The sequence below is a fragment of the Suillus subaureus genome (genome assembly GCF_016647635.1).
Source record: "Suillus subaureus strain MN1 chromosome Unknown BJ212scaffold_22, whole genome shotgun sequence".
NCBI lineage: Eukaryota > Fungi > Basidiomycota > Agaricomycetes > Boletales > Suillaceae > Suillus > Suillus subaureus.
This window is the reverse complement of record NW_024538578.1, coordinates 383,890-401,106: the sequence shown is the minus strand read 5'-3', so window position 1 is coordinate 401,106 and position 17,217 is coordinate 383,890. Positions and strand designations below refer to the sequence as shown.

The 17,217-nt window shown below is 49.8% G+C and overlaps 3 protein-coding genes across 3 annotated transcripts; 2 read left to right on the top strand and 1 right to left on the bottom strand.

The window, feature by feature from the left end:
- Positions 1-32: 32 nt before the first annotated feature.
- BJ212DRAFT_1482304 (raptor N-terminal caspase like domain-containing protein) lies at positions 33-4,953 on the bottom strand (the record flags this gene model as incomplete). Its single annotated transcript, XM_041340395.1, has 9 exons — positions 33-61; positions 121-329; positions 379-501; positions 550-767; positions 818-1,035; positions 1,084-1,208; positions 1,260-1,383; positions 1,430-1,538; positions 1,609-4,953. The coding sequence occupies 9 exons, from the start codon at positions 4,951-4,953 to the stop codon at positions 33-35; spliced, it is 4,500 nt and encodes a 1,499-aa protein (XP_041191589.1).
- Positions 4,954-5,245: 292 nt separating this feature from the next.
- Positions 5,246-10,652, top strand: BJ212DRAFT_1364713 (dynein associated protein-domain-containing protein). Its single transcript, XM_041336042.1, has 17 exons — positions 5,246-5,541; positions 5,597-6,142; positions 6,195-6,573; positions 6,626-6,719; positions 6,779-6,870; positions 6,970-7,106; positions 7,205-7,434; positions 7,509-7,704; positions 8,052-8,225; positions 8,286-8,485; positions 8,576-8,745; positions 8,799-8,898; positions 8,945-9,065; positions 9,120-9,348; positions 9,402-9,764; positions 9,820-9,896; positions 9,949-10,652. Exons 1-17 carry the CDS (start codon positions 5,299-5,301, stop codon positions 10,387-10,389), a joined length of 3,792 nt encoding a protein of 1,263 aa, XP_041191588.1. The 5' UTR covers positions 5,246-5,298; the 3' UTR covers positions 10,390-10,652.
- Positions 10,653-11,958: 1,306 nt separating this feature from the next.
- Positions 11,959-13,331, top strand: BJ212DRAFT_1274753 (uncharacterized protein; the record flags this gene model as incomplete). Its single annotated transcript, XM_041331176.1, has 2 exons — positions 11,959-12,048; positions 12,489-13,331. Coding segments are annotated over 2 exons (933 nt in total), but the record flags the coding sequence as incomplete, so codon positions are not given.
- Positions 13,332-17,217: the final 3,886 nt, after the last annotated feature.

The window sequence follows — 17,217 nt, the reverse complement described above, 5'->3', positions numbered from 1 at the left end:
CGATGCAAGGGTTGTTCATGAACGTACGTTCTCTAAGTGAGTTTGCATCCAGTGACTTTAACTAGATAATGCGAGGAGTGATTAGCGTTTTCCTCGTGTCGAATAACACGTGCAACATACCAGAACCATCAGGCTGCCCAACAGCGTACAACATCTCCATTGGGTGGAATGCCAAGGACGTATGCCTAGGGATATAAGGTGTCGGTGGTCGAGGGGGATACGCATTCAGACCCGTCGATAGGCTCAGCGTGGAGAGCGGCGATGAATCTGATATAGAGTGTACCGTGAGCCGCTGGTGCCTGAAGTTGGCAGGAGTAAGAGCAGATGTTCTGCAACCTAGTCAGCCGACCGTTCTGCCTACAACAGGATCGCACTTACGTGGCAAACACGCCCGTTTGTGAATGTACATCGAATGCGGACAAGCCCGTATGGTGTAAGTCCCAAGCTTGAGCCGCTGTATCAGAACCTCTTAAATCCCACAGACGGACTTCACCAGCGAGGCTGTATTTATGTGAGCTCCAGTACAAACACTACATGGCTTTAGCTTACCCTGCAGACAAGAACTGACCGTTGACGCGCGGGTGGTATTTAACATTCTGTACCCATGAATGATGGTCATGATACGATCTAACAATAGCGTCCTCTTCCTCTAGTCGACGATCGAAAACTTTGACGAGGCCATCGGCAAAGCCAACAATGAAAGTAGACGACGAGCCCTGATCAGACGTGATAGACGTCACAGGACTCTCACAATTAGTTTCGAGATCCTTTGAAGTCGTGAGTAATCAGTCTTCACTGCGAGGTATTATCTTCTTACCAGGACTTGAGTCTCCGTGTGGGCATCCCACACACGGATGATACGAGAGTCACCCCCGATCAGCAGCGTGCCACCAGATTGTTTCCAATCCAGTACAAGGCCACTACCTCTACGCACCCGGACCAACTCATGGAGTGCACGGAATGAGCTGACCATCTGCAGTGGACCTTGGTTCATCGTGGGGTCGTAATTCCGGTACAGACGCACGATGCCGTCGGCTGCACAACTGGTCGGTATTTAAGATTACGAGGAAGTCAAGTACGAACCTGCACCAGTCATGATGATTCCCCCCACATCCTGGTTGATTATATGCAGCGATGTAATACTCGTGCCTTTAGGATTACCATTGCAGAAGTAATTCAAGCGCTTGCGCTGTGTCCAATCCCAAACACTGCGGTGTGATTGCGTCAATAGGGTCATTCTAGTACCGAATAAATCGCACGCAAACCTGATCATGTCATTGTCATTCGCGATAACTAGGTGGGGGTCGTATGCATGCATTGCCATGCACAACGGATGACTGTTCACGTGCAGGCTGGCCACAGGGCGGTCCCATCTTGAGCTCTCTGCGCAGCATCGGCATCGATTGTCACATAGGGACGTAGCACGCACCAGCAACTATTGCCTGTTTCTGCGTCTCTGTAATGACTTGCTCATTTCGCTGCTGCCTCCACACTTGGTAATTGTACTGCACGCTTCCTGGCTCGTCCGCCTCCGTTTGCTGTAAAAACAAAACAAGAGCACAATCAGTATCAAACGTTGAGACCCCACAGATGTCACGTCGCACGTACCCGCATCTGCGGCTCCGTAAAGTACTCGCAACACCAAGCAAAGAACGAACTTTTCAGGGGTAGTACATCACGCAGTCCGTTACCGGTCCCACAGCCAAGGGGTACATTGCTGACATTCGAGTCCATAGAGAACGTGCTCTCACATGGACTGTTCAGGCCACCACCGGCACTACCACTTGCATGACCGAGACCCGAGCCTGCAGAACGTCGTCCATGCACTCCTTCCCGACGTCGTGCCCGCAAACGTACCATATCTTCCTCAACAAGCGCTTCCATCACATGCGAAGGTAGGAAGGTTGCAGTCCCTGCAGTTGGTGACACCGGGGGCGAAGCCAAGTCTCTTTCTTTATCCCGTGACGGCGTTGGCGGACGGGAGTAGGGTGAAGCATACTGTGCGATGTTGAAGTTGGGTGATGGAGGACGGGATGCAACAAGGATGTCAGAACGGGAGAGCGAGGATGGTACGGGGCTTGGCGGGGCGCGGGCCTCGTCGTTGCTGGGGAAAGGGATACCCCCTGCAAGATGACGCAGTGTATTTGCAAAGGATGACGTGCGCCGTAGTGTATTTGATGGACGGGACAATGACGGTGAGGGCGGGTGTTGTATCAGTGGTGAGCCTTGTGCCGAGCTCACGCGTGAGTGCACACCATTTGCACCAGCGGGCTTGTAATCGACGGGTAGTGGGGGGGCGAGGTTAAGTTTTGCAAAAGGTGATGCGAGGAGCAGCGCAAAAATGTAGTCCATCACTGTCTGCGCGAGTGTCGCAACCTCGTGGTACGGGTCAATTGTCAACTCCATGAGCACCACGAAAATAGTAAAAAAGCTTGAGAGCAACACTCGGTTTTCTTCCCTTGCGCCTTCGTCATCGCCAAATCCGTCCAGCCATTCGGCGAGCGCCTGAGCTGTGACTTCCTCTTCCGCATGGTGATAATGGGTATGTGGTTCACCTGCGCGCCATCGCCGGTCCTCTTCCCAGTACATCCACGCGCAAACGACGAAGTGCCCGCGCCATTCACGCACGAGGCAGCTTATAAGCACGAGTAGCTCCTTGCGCACCATTGGGCTTGCATCATCCCTCACAGCAAGAGTGGCTCCAGTTGCAACAGCCACCTCCATCCTGAAATGAATGCGCTCTTCGAGCTGATACTGAGTCCCAGTCCCAGCGCCACCCTGACCTTTGCCCCCAGCCGCACCCATGAAAGTTGAAAGTGCGTATAGGACTGCGCTTCTGACTTCAGGCGAGTCGTCAGACAGCATGAGGATGAGCTTGTCTTGAATCCCACGATCGACACCATACACTTTGACCTCATCATTGGAGTCCCATATTTGCGCAATGCATAGCGCGCTCCACTGCCTCAGCAAAAAGTCACCCTCTTCCAGACGCTCGGAGCAAGCGTCGAATACCCTTTCGCGCCAGCATGCCATCTGGCCATTATAGAAATCTCTTGCAACGGCACTGAGAATGAATGCGCACATGGCCTTGTGCTCACTGCTGTTGGGCAGCTCGTTGTCTTCCTGCGTCGCCAGCACATTCGCAAAGTACTTGAACCCCCCGGTATTGTATAGGTCAACTTGAACACTGGGATCTACTGCGAGGATGCGTGCCCATATAAAGATCAACACCGGACGCAGGTCCTGACCTGCGGCTTGCAGTAGCTTGGAGATATATGGGAAGATTCCAATGGTGAGTACAAGGTTGACGGCCCATGGTCCGAGGTCCACAAATTGGGAGAGGAGAATCAAGGCCCGAAGTCGATGAGGCTGCGAGAGCAGTACTTGCAGGACAATGGGGAGTTGATCGGGGGGTTTACGTGGAACAAGGTCAGCATCTGGGGAAGTGGTTTCGTTTACAACGTCGGGCGTGTCACAGCGATCCCCACCGTTCTGAAGAGGTAGTGACAAAGGACCCCGCTTTGTTAGTGCAGAACCACCGCGTGAAATCCAAACCTCGAACGCAGTGAGCTGGTCGGTAAAGAAGCGGCTCGGGATATACTGGTAAGGTTTCTCGGTATTTGGAGCACCAGAAGACCCACGCTGACCCGAGCGCGCGCCCGTGCCAATAATGGGACTTGGGGGGCTGCTGGGCGCGCCCGGAGCCTTCGCGAGTAGCTCAGGCAGTTGACGCAGACATGTGTCTAGGGCTAAATCCCATGCTGCCCAGAGTTGGTGAGTGTTTGTAGCTGGAAGTGGAGGGTGTGTCTGTGGGGTGCAGTGGTAGTTTTTCATGATGCGCTCTGCGAGCAAGAAATTTCGGAAGAGACTTGCAATGAGGAGGTCAGAGCGGTACAGCCGCGTGAACGTGTCCCGAGGGAATGTGGTCCACGCGATGGTATCTGTTATAGCGGTGAAAATCCAGTTAAGCTCCCCGAGAGGTGTCCGACGGTCCTTGAGGTCTCCTGGTAGCTGCATGACCATGTCGGGGGTGATGTTATTTGGGAGATGATGGGTCATGATGAAGTACCGCAGCGCGATATCAATAGGGGAAGTCAGACATGACGTGAAAACGTCTGCCGGCAGCTCCGGACATGTTGGAAGTTGCTCATGGGCAGCACACGCGGCGAGTTGAAGGGAGTTAATGTACCGCTGCATTCCGTCTGCGTAGCCCCCACGGGTGGTGAACGCATCCTGATCCCGACGTTCAGCAAAGGTTATGAAGTTGGAGAGCAAGTGCCCAGCAGCACTGCAATCCCAGATATATACACCTGGGCTGCCGAGCCAAGTCTGGACCTCCATAAGCGAGACGGGAATGTATTGGGTGTAGTTCCGGTTAAAGCACCAAAGCTCCCCGCTGGGGGTGGGCTTCGGAACACCGTGACCATTGTAGTAAAAACAAACTGTTTCATCTTTGGCCTGCTTACGAAGAGTGATACAGAAACGGCGGAGGTCCTCGTAGGAGGGATCAAGGATGGGTTTGTAAGGGATCTTGAGACTCAAACCCTCAAACTGGTGCTGAAGGTTAGAGCCGATGGCTTCGAGAGCCTTATGAGATGGGAGGGAGTGGGGATTGACCCAGCACTCGAGCGCTGCGCAGGGATTAGTCTTTATGATATCTGGGGGGTCGACGTCGATGTTCAGACAGAGGACGAGAGCCGCATTTGCAGTCTTGAGCTTTCCAGGTGCACTTCCCCGCCATGGAAAGAGACGTGCCGAAGATGACCGAGGACTAGCATTACCACATGTGAGATGACGCTTTGCAGACCAGTATGGAATGATCGGAGTTGGGTCAGGCAATGTTGCATCTGATGCTGTTCGTAGTCCATGAGCACCGTTCGTAGTGCGCGTCGACGATGGATCGGAAGTTGAAGGAGAGCCCCAAGCGCGCTCTGTGAGGACATCCGAGCCCATGTCTGAACCCTGTCGCTCTCTGAACCCCAGGAGGTCTATACCTGCATCATGTAATGTAAATAAGAATGAGAATTAAAACAAACCTTGAACATTCCGACCGTTTTGCATGAAAGTACAAGAGAGTAATAGTTTGGTGGTAGTGGTACGTATAGCATGCTGTACTATCTTCGTCGAACGCCCGATCACGAATTCGGTAGCTATAGGTTGGTGGACTTGTCCATGGACCTTTTACTCGTGGACCACTCCCCACGTGACATGGACATTTCGGTCATGCAGAAACTTAAAGTAAGAACGCTTTCAGCAGACTTACACAAGACCGTTACTTTCATTCGGTTTATCTTCTAGATGGACCCGCCAGTGGGTGCGCTCGTCGAAGTTTCTGCGGGGCGTGGAATAGTGCGGTTTGCTGGTGCCACGTCTTTCTCGTCGGGCAAATGGATTGGTATTGAGCTTCATGAGCCCAAGGGTAAGAACGATGGAAGTCTCCAAGGCCTAACCTATTTCTCTTGCAAGCCAAACCATGGCGTATTCGTTCGTCCAAGCCAGGTCAAGGTAATTAATGCTGAGCCTGAACCGCAGCAGCCTCCTGTGAGCCCATATAGTTGCTTTGCCAGAGCCACCCTGACCTAGCGTTTGTTCATAGAAAACACAGGTCGCTCGAACAGTCGTGAGTCATCAACGCACGCCTAGTACTGGCGTTTCCCGTGCAGCGTCACTGCGTTCAAACGGCGCATCAGGGTCTTCTTCCCGGTCCTCCAGTCCCGTGAAGGCCACCCCTTCCGCCTCCACTTCCGCCTCTGCCGTAGCTAGCCCACGCACTTCCCGTCTCACAGCTCCCTCATCGCCCGCAAAACGTATTCCCTCTTTAACTCTCAAACCTCGTAAATCCTTCCCCCGTCAACCATCCGCGGAATCCTCCGTTCCTCAGAGCCCCGCATTACAGACCCCTAAGATTGGGTCGTCCTCCTCACAGGAGGCTCTCATCCAGGTTCAAAGGACGTCCTCCCCATTAGCCCTGCCACCACAAAATGCGGCTGTGGAGCCTCCACCACCACCCTCGCCTGTCGCGCACACGTTTCTGCAGCCTCCCGCACCAATCGACCCTAGCCCATCTCTAAACGGTACGAAACTTGCACCGTCACCTTCCATCTCTCGCGTCCCTTCGCATGAGCCTATGTCACCCATAACCGTGAGTTCACGTGCATATACCCTATGTTCACTAATTCCAATCAAAATACTAGCGTACCGAAGATTCTGCCATGCATGCAAAAATACGTGTACTCGAAGCTAAACGCGCTGATGATGCTCGACATATTCGAGAGCTTGAAACTCGCCTCGCAGACGCAGAGTCCTTCGTTGCCCTGCGCCCCAAACTTCAAGCCAAACTACAATCCCTCCAGTCCGAACTTATTGCAACGAAGCGTGCATTAGCAGATGCAGAGCAACTTGCGAGTTTGGGCGAGACCAGAGGCGCGGATTCACAAGAGCAGCTGGAAATGGCGATGTTGGATAAGGAGGTTGCGGAGGAGAAGGCAGAATTAGCAGAACAAGAGTTGGAGGAGGTGAAGGAAAGGCTTGCTCGTGTTGAAGTGGAGCTGGGTGTAATGAAGGACGGTGGTGGTTAGTATAACGTGTTGGGTTTGAAACTTTGCTGATGAACTATTTCTTGTAGCATTGGGTGGAGATGGTGATTCAAACGCTAAAACATCACTCGCATATATCCAGCTTGAGAAGCAGAACGAGCGATTAAAGGAGGCGCTTATACGGTGCGTTATGTTCGTTGTTTTCTTACAATGAATTCTTCATGATTCGTGCGTTGCAATAGTCTTCGCGACATGTCGCAGGAGACGGAACAGGAACAGCGCCGCCGCATAGCAGAGATGGAGAAAGATATCACAAGTATCGATGACCTGCAAGGCATGTCCCTTTAGTACCTATCATTTTGATCGTTATCATCCGCTGCCCCCACTCCTTTTCTCATCCCCGGAACTTAATCTAAACTGATGTCCTGAATAGGCCAATATGAACAAACACTCATCAAGCTTTCCAATGCGGAAACGCAGATCTTGTCGCTACAACAACAACTTGACGATGCACTAGGAGCAGAAGATCTGCTCGTGCAGCTTACAGAACGGAATTTATCGCTTTCGGAGGTGTGTGTGGTCTCCGCCCTTCCCTCCTGGAGCGTCCTTTTTGTTTTAAATGTACTGCACGATGTTCTATGTCATTTACATTTGTTCATCCTCCCTAGAAAATCGAAGAACAACGCATCACAATCGAAGACCTTGAGGCCCTCAAGGAACTCACAGACGAACTCGAAGAGAACCATGTTCAAGTTGAGCGTGAGCTCCGAGACGAGATTTTAGAACGCGAGAAGGACCTGAGAGAGGAGAAGGTCAGAGTTGGGTTACTTGAAGATATAGTGTCAGACGCGGACGGGACGATCGCGAGGTTTAGGGAAGTCGTTGCAGATATGCAAGGGTGGGTTTCCTATTAGTTTCTCTTACTTCTTCAGTCGTTTGCCTTCGCGGGAGTCATGCTGATCCACTCACCAGCGAACTCGATTCCATGCGTTCAGCGACGCAAACAGCGCAGCACGAGTCTGCTACGGCTGCGCACCAGACGGCAACGATGATGTCACTGAATTTGAAACTCCAGTCCTCAGCTGCTAAGAACCAGGCAAGGGCAGTAGATCTGGAGATCAAGAAGCTCGAGGCGAGGGAGAGGGGAGAATTGTTAGGAATTGTGCAGGTGGGCTTCATTTTCTGTTTTTTTTGGGACATTACCCTCTATTCATTATCTTTGCTTTCTTCTCTTTCCGACTTTCCTGTTTATTTTCACCCCCTCCCCCGTTTCTTTCATTGGTTGCAACAGAAACTGTCTGCAAGGCAACGCAAGTATGAATTCGTGATTATGAAGTATTCTTGCCGTGCCGTGCCTTCAAATTATGACTTCATTTGTCTGTCTCCTTTCGATCTCTGTATTTGCTTCTTTCATCTCGTCCTGTCCGTTATTTCCCCTTTACTCCCTTGGTTCCCTTGTGTTTTTCACTTGTTCTGATCCCTCATCGACTCGTCGGCTAACTTCCCACTTCCCAGCCTTATCTACCTCAACAATACGTCGAGTCCGACAGCGACGCAACAAGTTGCTATCTCTTCTTCGCACGCCTGGGGTACAAAACCGACCTCATCAACACCATCGTGGGACTGGCCCATGGTCTACCCGACTCACTCAATGGTGTCGTCTCGGAAACGCTTGTTGGAATATGTGAAGTACGTTGCGTTTTCTAGCTTTCAACAGCGGCGCTTGTAACATTTATTCACTGATAACAGATGCGCGGCCGTGCTGCGTCCTTTTCCACGCTGTGCAAGCGTTTCGCTAGTATCCTCAGGCGGTGCGACCCTATATCGTTCCTCAATATCGGGCGCATATACCCTGAGATCGCCCCGATGGAGAAACGCATTGATCTACATATTGATCTTCTTCGACGGGATGAATTTAGGGAGATGGAATTCGTTAGTGACGTACTCAAGTGCGTTTAGTCTTCATTTCGATATCTCGTTACTCTCATTTCCCTGCCTTTTCATTTCGACGAATGGGACAATGCTTACTTTTGACATAGGATGCTAGCCCAATTCGATCATCTGGCAGAGACTTATTTCGATGGGTTCGAACAGGATCTGGGCGAGCGCGAACTCGGATATGCACTGTCGTTTGATCATGATCTCGATGTATTTGCGGCATCTATCGGGCTCACGAAGACGTCTGTTGCTGTCATTCTCAATGACGAGGGTACGTGACACTGCCTTTCTGTCACAATGTCGCTGACACAAACTACTTCATAGATGTTGTCCTCGACATGGGTGGTTATGATCCCGAGAAAGAGCTCATCGAGCCCTTGCAGAAGCTTTTGGAGCAGTGCAAGAGCGCCAAGGTGCTGTCCAAGTAAGGTGGTTTGTTGTGTTGTAGATATATGCTGAGCGGATGGCAGGAAACTTACGAAGCGCCTCGACGACGTTATCCAGGAGTCTTCGGCACTTAAGTCACATCTCGTTTCGCAGCTCAAGACTCTCAGCAACGCAGTTCCCGAGCTAGTCAACTTTGGTATCTCTGTTAGTGTTTTCGTGCCCCCTTGTGAGGATGATTGCTTATTTGCACAATTGTAGCTTGCCCAACAAGTAATTCCCCATCTTAGCGATGCCCGTAGCGCCAAAGCTCCGTTCCAGCTTGCAACGGTGTTGTCGTATGCCAAGCAAACTGCAATGACAACTGTCGCCAAGGACATGAAACCTGGGACCTCATGCTTCGAGGCAGTTGGTGAAGCTATTGCTCAGCTATCGGCGGAGTGCAACAAGTTACTCCCTTTGGCGATGGAACCAGAGAGCGTATTCAAGAGTAGGCCTATTTCAGCTCTAATATTCGCCGATATCACGCTAACGATGACCAAGTTTCCGGCACGCCACCATGGGTCCTAAGAATTGAGGAGATCAGAGCCAGCATGGCCATTAATGCTGAAGCCGAGCGCAAAGCTGCACAGCTGCAGGAAGAAATACAAGGACTTGTGCGGAGTCTCAAGACGAAGGACCAAACGATACAAGAGTCAGTAGTGAAGATAGAGCACATGGAGCGACGCATGGAAGCAGCCAAGAAGCAAGCGGATACCATTGGAGATCTTGAGATTGAGCTCTCGAAGGCGCGCAAGCAGGAGCGTGCGTACGAGGAGGCAATGGAACAACTGCAGGCAGACTTGGATACGTTCGAGCAAGACAACGCGAAACTAAAGGCGTTGGTTGCGGGTTCGGAGCGACAAGGTGTGTTTGTTTATATTGGGGTCAATTGAACGGTCCAATGACTTACCGCGTTCAGCTGCTGGCACGCAACCTGTCGATTCAGAGAATGTCCCCATGGAGGGTAATGTGGAGACATCACACCTTCTGGAGCAGGTCCGTGCATGCCCAGAGCCATCTTACTATTGTTGTTCTTACTCTCACACAGATCGAGGCTCTTCGTGGCACCGTCCGTTTTTTGCGCACAGAAAACTCGTATCTCAAGGGGCAAGACCTGCTCAAGGAAATCCAAGCACTACCACACCTTCCAGAACCTACCAGCCGCGTTCGTACGCCTCCACTGGACCCATCAGGTCAATCCGACACAGACGAATCCGAAACCGAACTGCCACCCGCTCCTCCTACCATTCGCTCGCTCGCTACAGAAACCAAGGTTCTCTACCGGGACGTCATCAAATTCTCTTCATCGCCTCGTGTTGTCGATCTATCCGCTCTTCATGCAAGGAGAGCGGAAAGCGATTGCAAAGGTGGGAAGATGTGGATGCGGAAGAAGGCTAGTCCTGCTCAGCAAGTCCTTGATCGGAAGATAGAGGCCGAAAGACTTAGCAGGCGCGTAAGAGGCCTGTTGGATCGTGCTCATGCGCTATGAGGGGTTTCATTAATACCTTGCTTCATTTTTTATGTTACTCTACAGCTGGATATTGGGTTGTATACCCTGCATGACTTTGCTATGCATTATGGGGAGGGGATAAGGTAATAAACATCATGTACATGAACGATCAATATAAGCATACGGTCTGATACCTTTTACCCTTGATCGCGCTACACGATGTTCAGTTATGATCATTGAATATTGAATGCTCGCCGCGCCAAGCTTCAAACAGATTTGAATTTGTTTGTATCGGTTTATAGGTTCTAAGCGCCGCTGCTACTCTTTTACCCCCGCATGCCCCCTTTTTTTCCTGTATCCCCCAGCTAGCTCTCAGATCTCACTTTTTGCATATTAGGGAGTCTCCTTCTTTTCATGTGCAACAAGTGAAAATTCAGAGATAGAGTGGGCTTAATCAAGTAGTGTTTAAGGGTGAGAGCTAAGATAGTGCGAGCCTCAGTCTATGGTAAAGAGACTATATTCCTAATGTACGAACCTAAGATAGCGCGAGCCTACGGGTAAGCTAATAAGTATGTTATTGACAGGAAGAACAAGAGTGTACACACCTCAGTCTATGGTAAAGAGACTGAGGTGCAATGAAGGCTTCTGGCTGCCTTAAGTAAAGAGAGAGAAAATAAATGTAACTAGGTGAGTGACGTGCAATGATGGGGGGGAATATATACAGTGACAGATGTGATATTGGAATGACACTGGGTTGGGTGCTCTGACGGATCACCTCTCAACAAGTAGTAGCTCGTGCTTTTCCACTCAGGTGGCTTAATTGGCAAGTAAGTTGGATGAGAAACTGGATATCATGCTGGGTGAAAGCATGAGGCCTGCTCCTGCCAATTGCCTGAATTTTGGCTATGCTGCCAGTGGCATGTTTATGACATTGACTTTGAGATCTGTGTGACAGGATTTCTTTGGTTGTATAGCCTTTGTTCACCATACAGCTTCTTTGAAGTCGTCTTCTAAGGCCACAACAGTACTAGAGGTATGTGGCTGTAGTATGCTGTATGATAGACAGTGACCTTTTTGCAAAGAATGTCATCATTATTGAACACTGCAATAATACAGCTGATCACTACAGCAATCATCTAGCTAGGGATCACATAATGGCCCACATCTGGGCCCAGTTCACCTCTGAGCGCTACTGTATGATGTGGTTCTGTCTTGCTGTGCAGTAGTGTGGCTGCATAGTGGCCCTGTGTCCTCTTGCAAGCACTGGCACCTACTCCAAGTCGTCCTTCAAACTGCATTCCACAACCATCCAGTCTGTCCATCCCATCTTCATTGCTCCTTGCACTCCATCAATCATCAACTGGATTGTTCCAGAACCAAGTCCTGTCACAGCTGACAAGTTTCTATTCAAATAGTCATATGCATCTCTCCAGATAACTACCACCCAGATTATTTCTAACCACACCCTCAAATCCAGTTGGTACTTTTAGTTGATTCATTGCATCTCATATATCACAGCCTTCATCAATGAGTGACAATCAATGTCAATACTTCCACCTCTTATTTCTCGCATGATCTCTGACCTCTTTGACAGTCCTTCAAGGAACTTGGGTGAAACTGTCTGAGGTTGCTGTCAAGGGTGCCCAATATAACTCCTATGAACATCAGCCCCACCCAAAATGTCTGCAAGGGACCTGTGTTACAGTCACACTTGCCCCTATTCATTTTCCTCATTGCTCACGTTGTTCACTTACTTGTATTACATCATGATCGCCATTGCCATTGCTAGATGACTCATCTTCCTTATCTTTTACTTGCTTGTATTACACTACAATCACTATCGCCATTGTTAGGTGACTTATCTCTGACTCAGTCTTATCTGTGACTCATCGTGCTTGCCCTAAAGCACTTATTTACCATATATACCTGGTCATGTACTCAGTAGATCTTCACTTTAATCTACTAGGTTTTCACCAGAAACATCCTTTGCTTAGGACCTCCAATCCTAAGTCGTCTGGACCGATATTCAAGCCAGAGACACTCTCTTTGACTTGTCTTATGAACCTTACATTTGTAAAGGTCTTGATTCAACTTCAGTCGCTACTCTTATTGAGTAACTGTTGTTGCGACTATCCTAGTTCGTAACAACCTGGGTGGATCTCCTCAAATACATCCACAGATTCCTGGATGATACAGAGAAGAATCAGCTCGTTTGGCTGCATGGCATGGCAGGCATCGGAAAGTCTGCTATTGTGTTCACTGTAGCTGAGAGGATGAGAGGTCTAAAAGTGACAGAAGAGATGAATGTCAAAAAGTGGCTGGCAGGGATGTTCTTTTTCTCTCGCAAGCACATGAAACGTTGCACAGCTGGATATTTTTTTGCAATGCTTGTCTACCAACTTGCCAACAATTTTCCCAGCATCTGGAAGGATGTGAACAGAGCTATCCATGATAATCCCGCTCTACTAGACCCAGACATGCCTCTCTGTGACCAGATGGAGGCTCTCTTTCTCCAACCCCTCCAGAAACTCCAACTCAGATTGCGTGGATGTCTGCCTTTGTCATTTGTTGTCGATGTGCTTGATGAATGCACATCCGAACTTGAGCTTACCAATCTCATCCTTTCCCTTGCACAGGCCCTTCATGAGCCTGATTTGCCTGTGATCCACATTCTGCTCATGAGTCGCTCAGAAACTCATATCTCTAAAGTCTTTCAGAGCGAAGAGGTGTGCCTGTTGGTGTGCGAGATACCTGTGAGAACTTCTGGGGAGGGTGGTATCATCTTGTTAGACGGCGCAGATGTTGACAACGATATCCATACTTTCTTGTGGCATTCCTTCAAAGAGCTGGAAGGTCACCATCCTGATTTCCCACAGCCATCAGAGGCTGACCTTACCAAGCTGGTGAGCCAAGCGGGCAGACATTTCATCATGGCATTTATGATGATGAAGACAGGGATCCCCACAATCAGTTGCAACTGATGCTCAAGCTCACAAGCTCATTGCTGCCAGGAACAGACATGTACAAGTTATATGACCATATCCTCTCTATGTGTGCCGATCCCAAGTGGGCTTACATGCACTTGTCTATTGTCGCTACCCTCACAGATCCTCTTCCCATCTCGCAAATCTCATTACTTCTTGGCCCTAATTTTGGCAAGGATGTGCAGAAAACACTGATACAGCTACAGTCTGTCATGGATATCCCTACAGACAGCACTCCCCCCATGAATATCTATCACTCGTCCATTCATGATTATGTTTCCGACCCCTCAAACTGCAGTCTTCCTCAAGTGCGCAATATCATATCACCTCACTCCCTACTCACATGTTCCTCTCTCTGCTTGATGATGGCAATTTCAAAAAGCATGGCTCTCTTGGATGCACTCTCAGAACTGAAGAAGCAAAACAATGCAATGCAACCTGAGGACCCACGTAGGTTAAAGGACTCATTAGCATTCCTTGTTCGGCCACCAGAACCATTGTCAGCTGTCATCTGTATGCTGTGGCTTCGAGGAAATTGCACTTCAGATTTACAATCTTGATTAGTGACTGTGGATGGGGATGCCTGGCTGCACACCCAGGGAGGATGAGAGTGGCTGTGGACCCTGAGCAGATCAAAGTGGCTGCAGACTTTGGGAGGACAAGATTGGCTACAGACCTGGGGAGGATGAGAGTGGCTGCAGACCCAGGGAGGATGATTCTGGCTGCAGAATTGGGGAGGACAAGAGTGGCTGTGGACTTGGGAAGGACAAGAGTGGCTGTGAACCCACAAAGGATGACTCTGGCTGCAGACCCAAGGAGGGCAAGACTGGCTGCAGACCCTGAGAGCATGAGAGTGGCTGCTGCAGATCCAAGAAGAACGAGACTGGCTGCAGACCAAGGGAGGATGAGATGGGCTGCAGACTGAGGCAGCACAAGACTGGCTACAGACAGAGGGAGGACAAGGCTGGCTGCAGACAGAGGGAGGACAAGACTGGCTGCAGACAGAGGGAGGATGAGACTGGCTGCAGACCCTATATGGGTGAGACTGGCTGCAGACTCCCTATGGTCAAGTGTGGCAGTCTACTCCTGCAGCCTCTGTTTGGGTGACAATGGAAGAATTCATGAGGACATCAGAAGCAATCAACGACTATATCATTATCAGTGATATACCTTTACTGCCAGCTTTCCAATTAATCCAGCAGTTCAAGACCTTGCCAGATTTCTTGATGTTTCCAGTGTTCCTGGCATTAAGATACCACCACCATTCCACCTCGGTGATACCAGAAATTCTTCTTCTACCAGACAGGGAGATAATTCATGTTATGAATGCTTTTGAGAGGTTTGCAAATGAAGCACTGGAACAGAGCCAATCAGCTTCTGACACTCTCAAGTACGCCTGTCACAACTGGGCTGTACATCTTTCCCATGCTCCCCATCCATGGGATGACACACTCACTCATGTATTTGAGGCTTTTTGGAATGATCATATTATCCTCTGGCTGGAAATGGAGTAGTGTTTGAAGGGTCTGTGGTCTTGCCTTGTTGTCTTATCTGAATGGCAGAAATTTATGAAGGTGCACCCTTGGCAGCACCTCAAAGATGTTCCCATGGTCTGTCAGACCCTATTATTATGTAGGGGATATATAGTCTGTGAGACCTCATCCTCCAGGAGGTCTCCCCCTAGTTTTGCAGGGCCATCCAGAGTTCCCTCCAGAGCATCCATGTAGAGTCTCATTGCGGAGGGTCAGTCCACCCTCCTGGTAAGCATCCTGATGAGCCTCAACATTGAGGCCTATTTGAGCATCTTCATATGTTAGCAGGATGTTGGCGAGCCTGACAGGCCTCAACATTGAGGCCTATTTGAGCATCTCTGTATGTTGGTGGGATGTTGGCAAGGGTGATGGCAGATAAGTTTTGCAGCCTCTCAATATGTCTAGGTCCATATGTTTTTTTCTGCAATCCTTCCAATTAAATGTTTTTCTTTCTGTTTTTTTGTCTCATTCAAATGACCCAAAACAACATGCATTGATCAGACTGATATGGTAAATACAATGGCAAGAACTAGACATGGAGGTAGTGGCAGAGCAAATGTGTTTGTAAGTCTATAAACCTCCCTTTCAACTATCTGGGTCATTAGGATATTCACACCCATATCCATCCTGATACCATCCCACTGGGCCAAAATATTGGTGGCTTGGTGGGTGCCAGTACTCTTCATGATACCTGTCTCAATGGTTGCTGAAGGGAGTCTCAGAGTATCCACCATTATGATGGTAGCCTTTGTCATAGTGCTGAGGGCCCAGAGGACCATGAGGGGATTGCAGAACATGAGAGGGCTGACTGTGAGGGGGCTGGGTGGTGTGAGGGGCTGGGGGGGCATGCTGCATGCATTGATTGTGGTAATTACACTGTGTTAAGAACCATGTTGCTCAAGGGGGAGAGAGACTGACTCAGAGGGGCTTGGCCTCAGCTCGTACACTGTGCCCCTTACCTGAGTATGTGCCCTTCATTTCATATGAGGTCCGATGATGGTCCGACGAAGTCCAGAGGACTTCCGGAGGCTGGCTACTCTGCTGGAGAGCGCTAGAGGACTTCCAGAGGAGTGCAGGAAATGTCTGGAGGAATGCAGGAAGTGCTCAGGAGAGTTTCCACTGCAAGGTAATACTTCTACAGGAAACAGGATGGAAGGATAGGAGGACAGGAGGGCAGGAGGGCAGGAGGACAGGAGGGCAGGATGATGGAGGACAGGAGGACAGGAGGGCGGGATGATGGAGGACAGAAGGACAGGATGTCCAAAGGTACAGAGGGCAGGATGTCCAAAGGTACGGAGGGCAGAACGTCCAAAGGACAGGATGTCCAGAGGTATGAGGGACAGGAGGTCTGGAGGTCCGGAAGGAATAGGGGCTACATCGGACTTTGTCCAATATAGAAGCAAACAGAGGTAGACTACCCTAAGGTAGAGTCAGAGAGACAGGGATTGGACCTAAGTCTGGAAAGAGGGTAAGTGCCGGAAAGGCAGAGCTCCAGCCTAGGGAATCAATCCCTAGGCCTGATGAGTAGGACAGACTTAGGTGGACCAAAGTCCAAGAGAGGATTGGGCAAGTCTAAGTTGATATTCAAACTAAGGAAACTACAGGAGTATCTACAGGGGTTATATACTGGAGAATATCTGAGGGGATCAGTAAGCAAAGGAGCAGGGCTATGTATGAGCATGCAGAAACACATTAGTAAGTAAGACGGAACATAAGTAAATGAACTCAGAGATGAAGACTCATACAAGGATCAATAAGCAAGATGGAAGAAGAGGTAACTGAAAGCCAGAAAGGTGGAGATGCCTAAATGGGGATAGGCACAGGATATCAGACAGAGGGTGGGAATAGGTCCAGCATTAATATCCGGAGGTCTGGAGATCTGGGGATCTGGAAGACAAGGTGGATACAGGACCAGAATACGAGAAGGTGGATATAGTCTGGAATCCAAGACGAGGTGAAGTCCAGATGTCTTGCTGGATGGAGTGCACATAGGGTGGACAGGATAGGGTTATACAGATCAGGCTAGCAGTGAGGATCCAGAGGTCCGGAGCTCAGGGGTAAATCCAGAGCATAGTCAATCCTGCTGAGGTGTAGAGTACACAATGGAAGGGGATCTGGGAATGAGTTGGATATGGGATCCGGATGTAGGCTCAGAAGGCGTGGGAATACTATGGAATGTGAGTCTGGATTGTGGGATATGACACACTGATAATCTGGTGGGTAGCAGGGGAAGCCACAGCCAGGGCCCTGGAAGTGATTCTCTCCATGGGGATGGTCATTCCACTGGGATGATGGATAATGCAGGTCTGTACACAATCCCTGGCATGAACCATACAAGTGAGTATCAGGTT

Excerpts from the sequence above, each read along its gene's own strand:
- BJ212DRAFT_1364713 (XM_041336042.1), top strand. The coding sequence starts at position 5,299 with ATGGACCCGCCAGTGGGTGCGCTCGTCGAAGTTTCTGCGGGGCGTGGA. Across the intron at positions 5,542-5,596 it reads CTGAACCGCAGCAGCCTCCT|AAAACACAGGTCGCTCGAAC; the intron begins GTGAGCCCATAT and ends GTTTGTTCATAG. Across the intron at positions 8,746-8,798 it reads TGTCATTCTCAATGACGAGG|ATGTTGTCCTCGACATGGGT; the intron begins GTACGTGACACT and ends ACTACTTCATAG.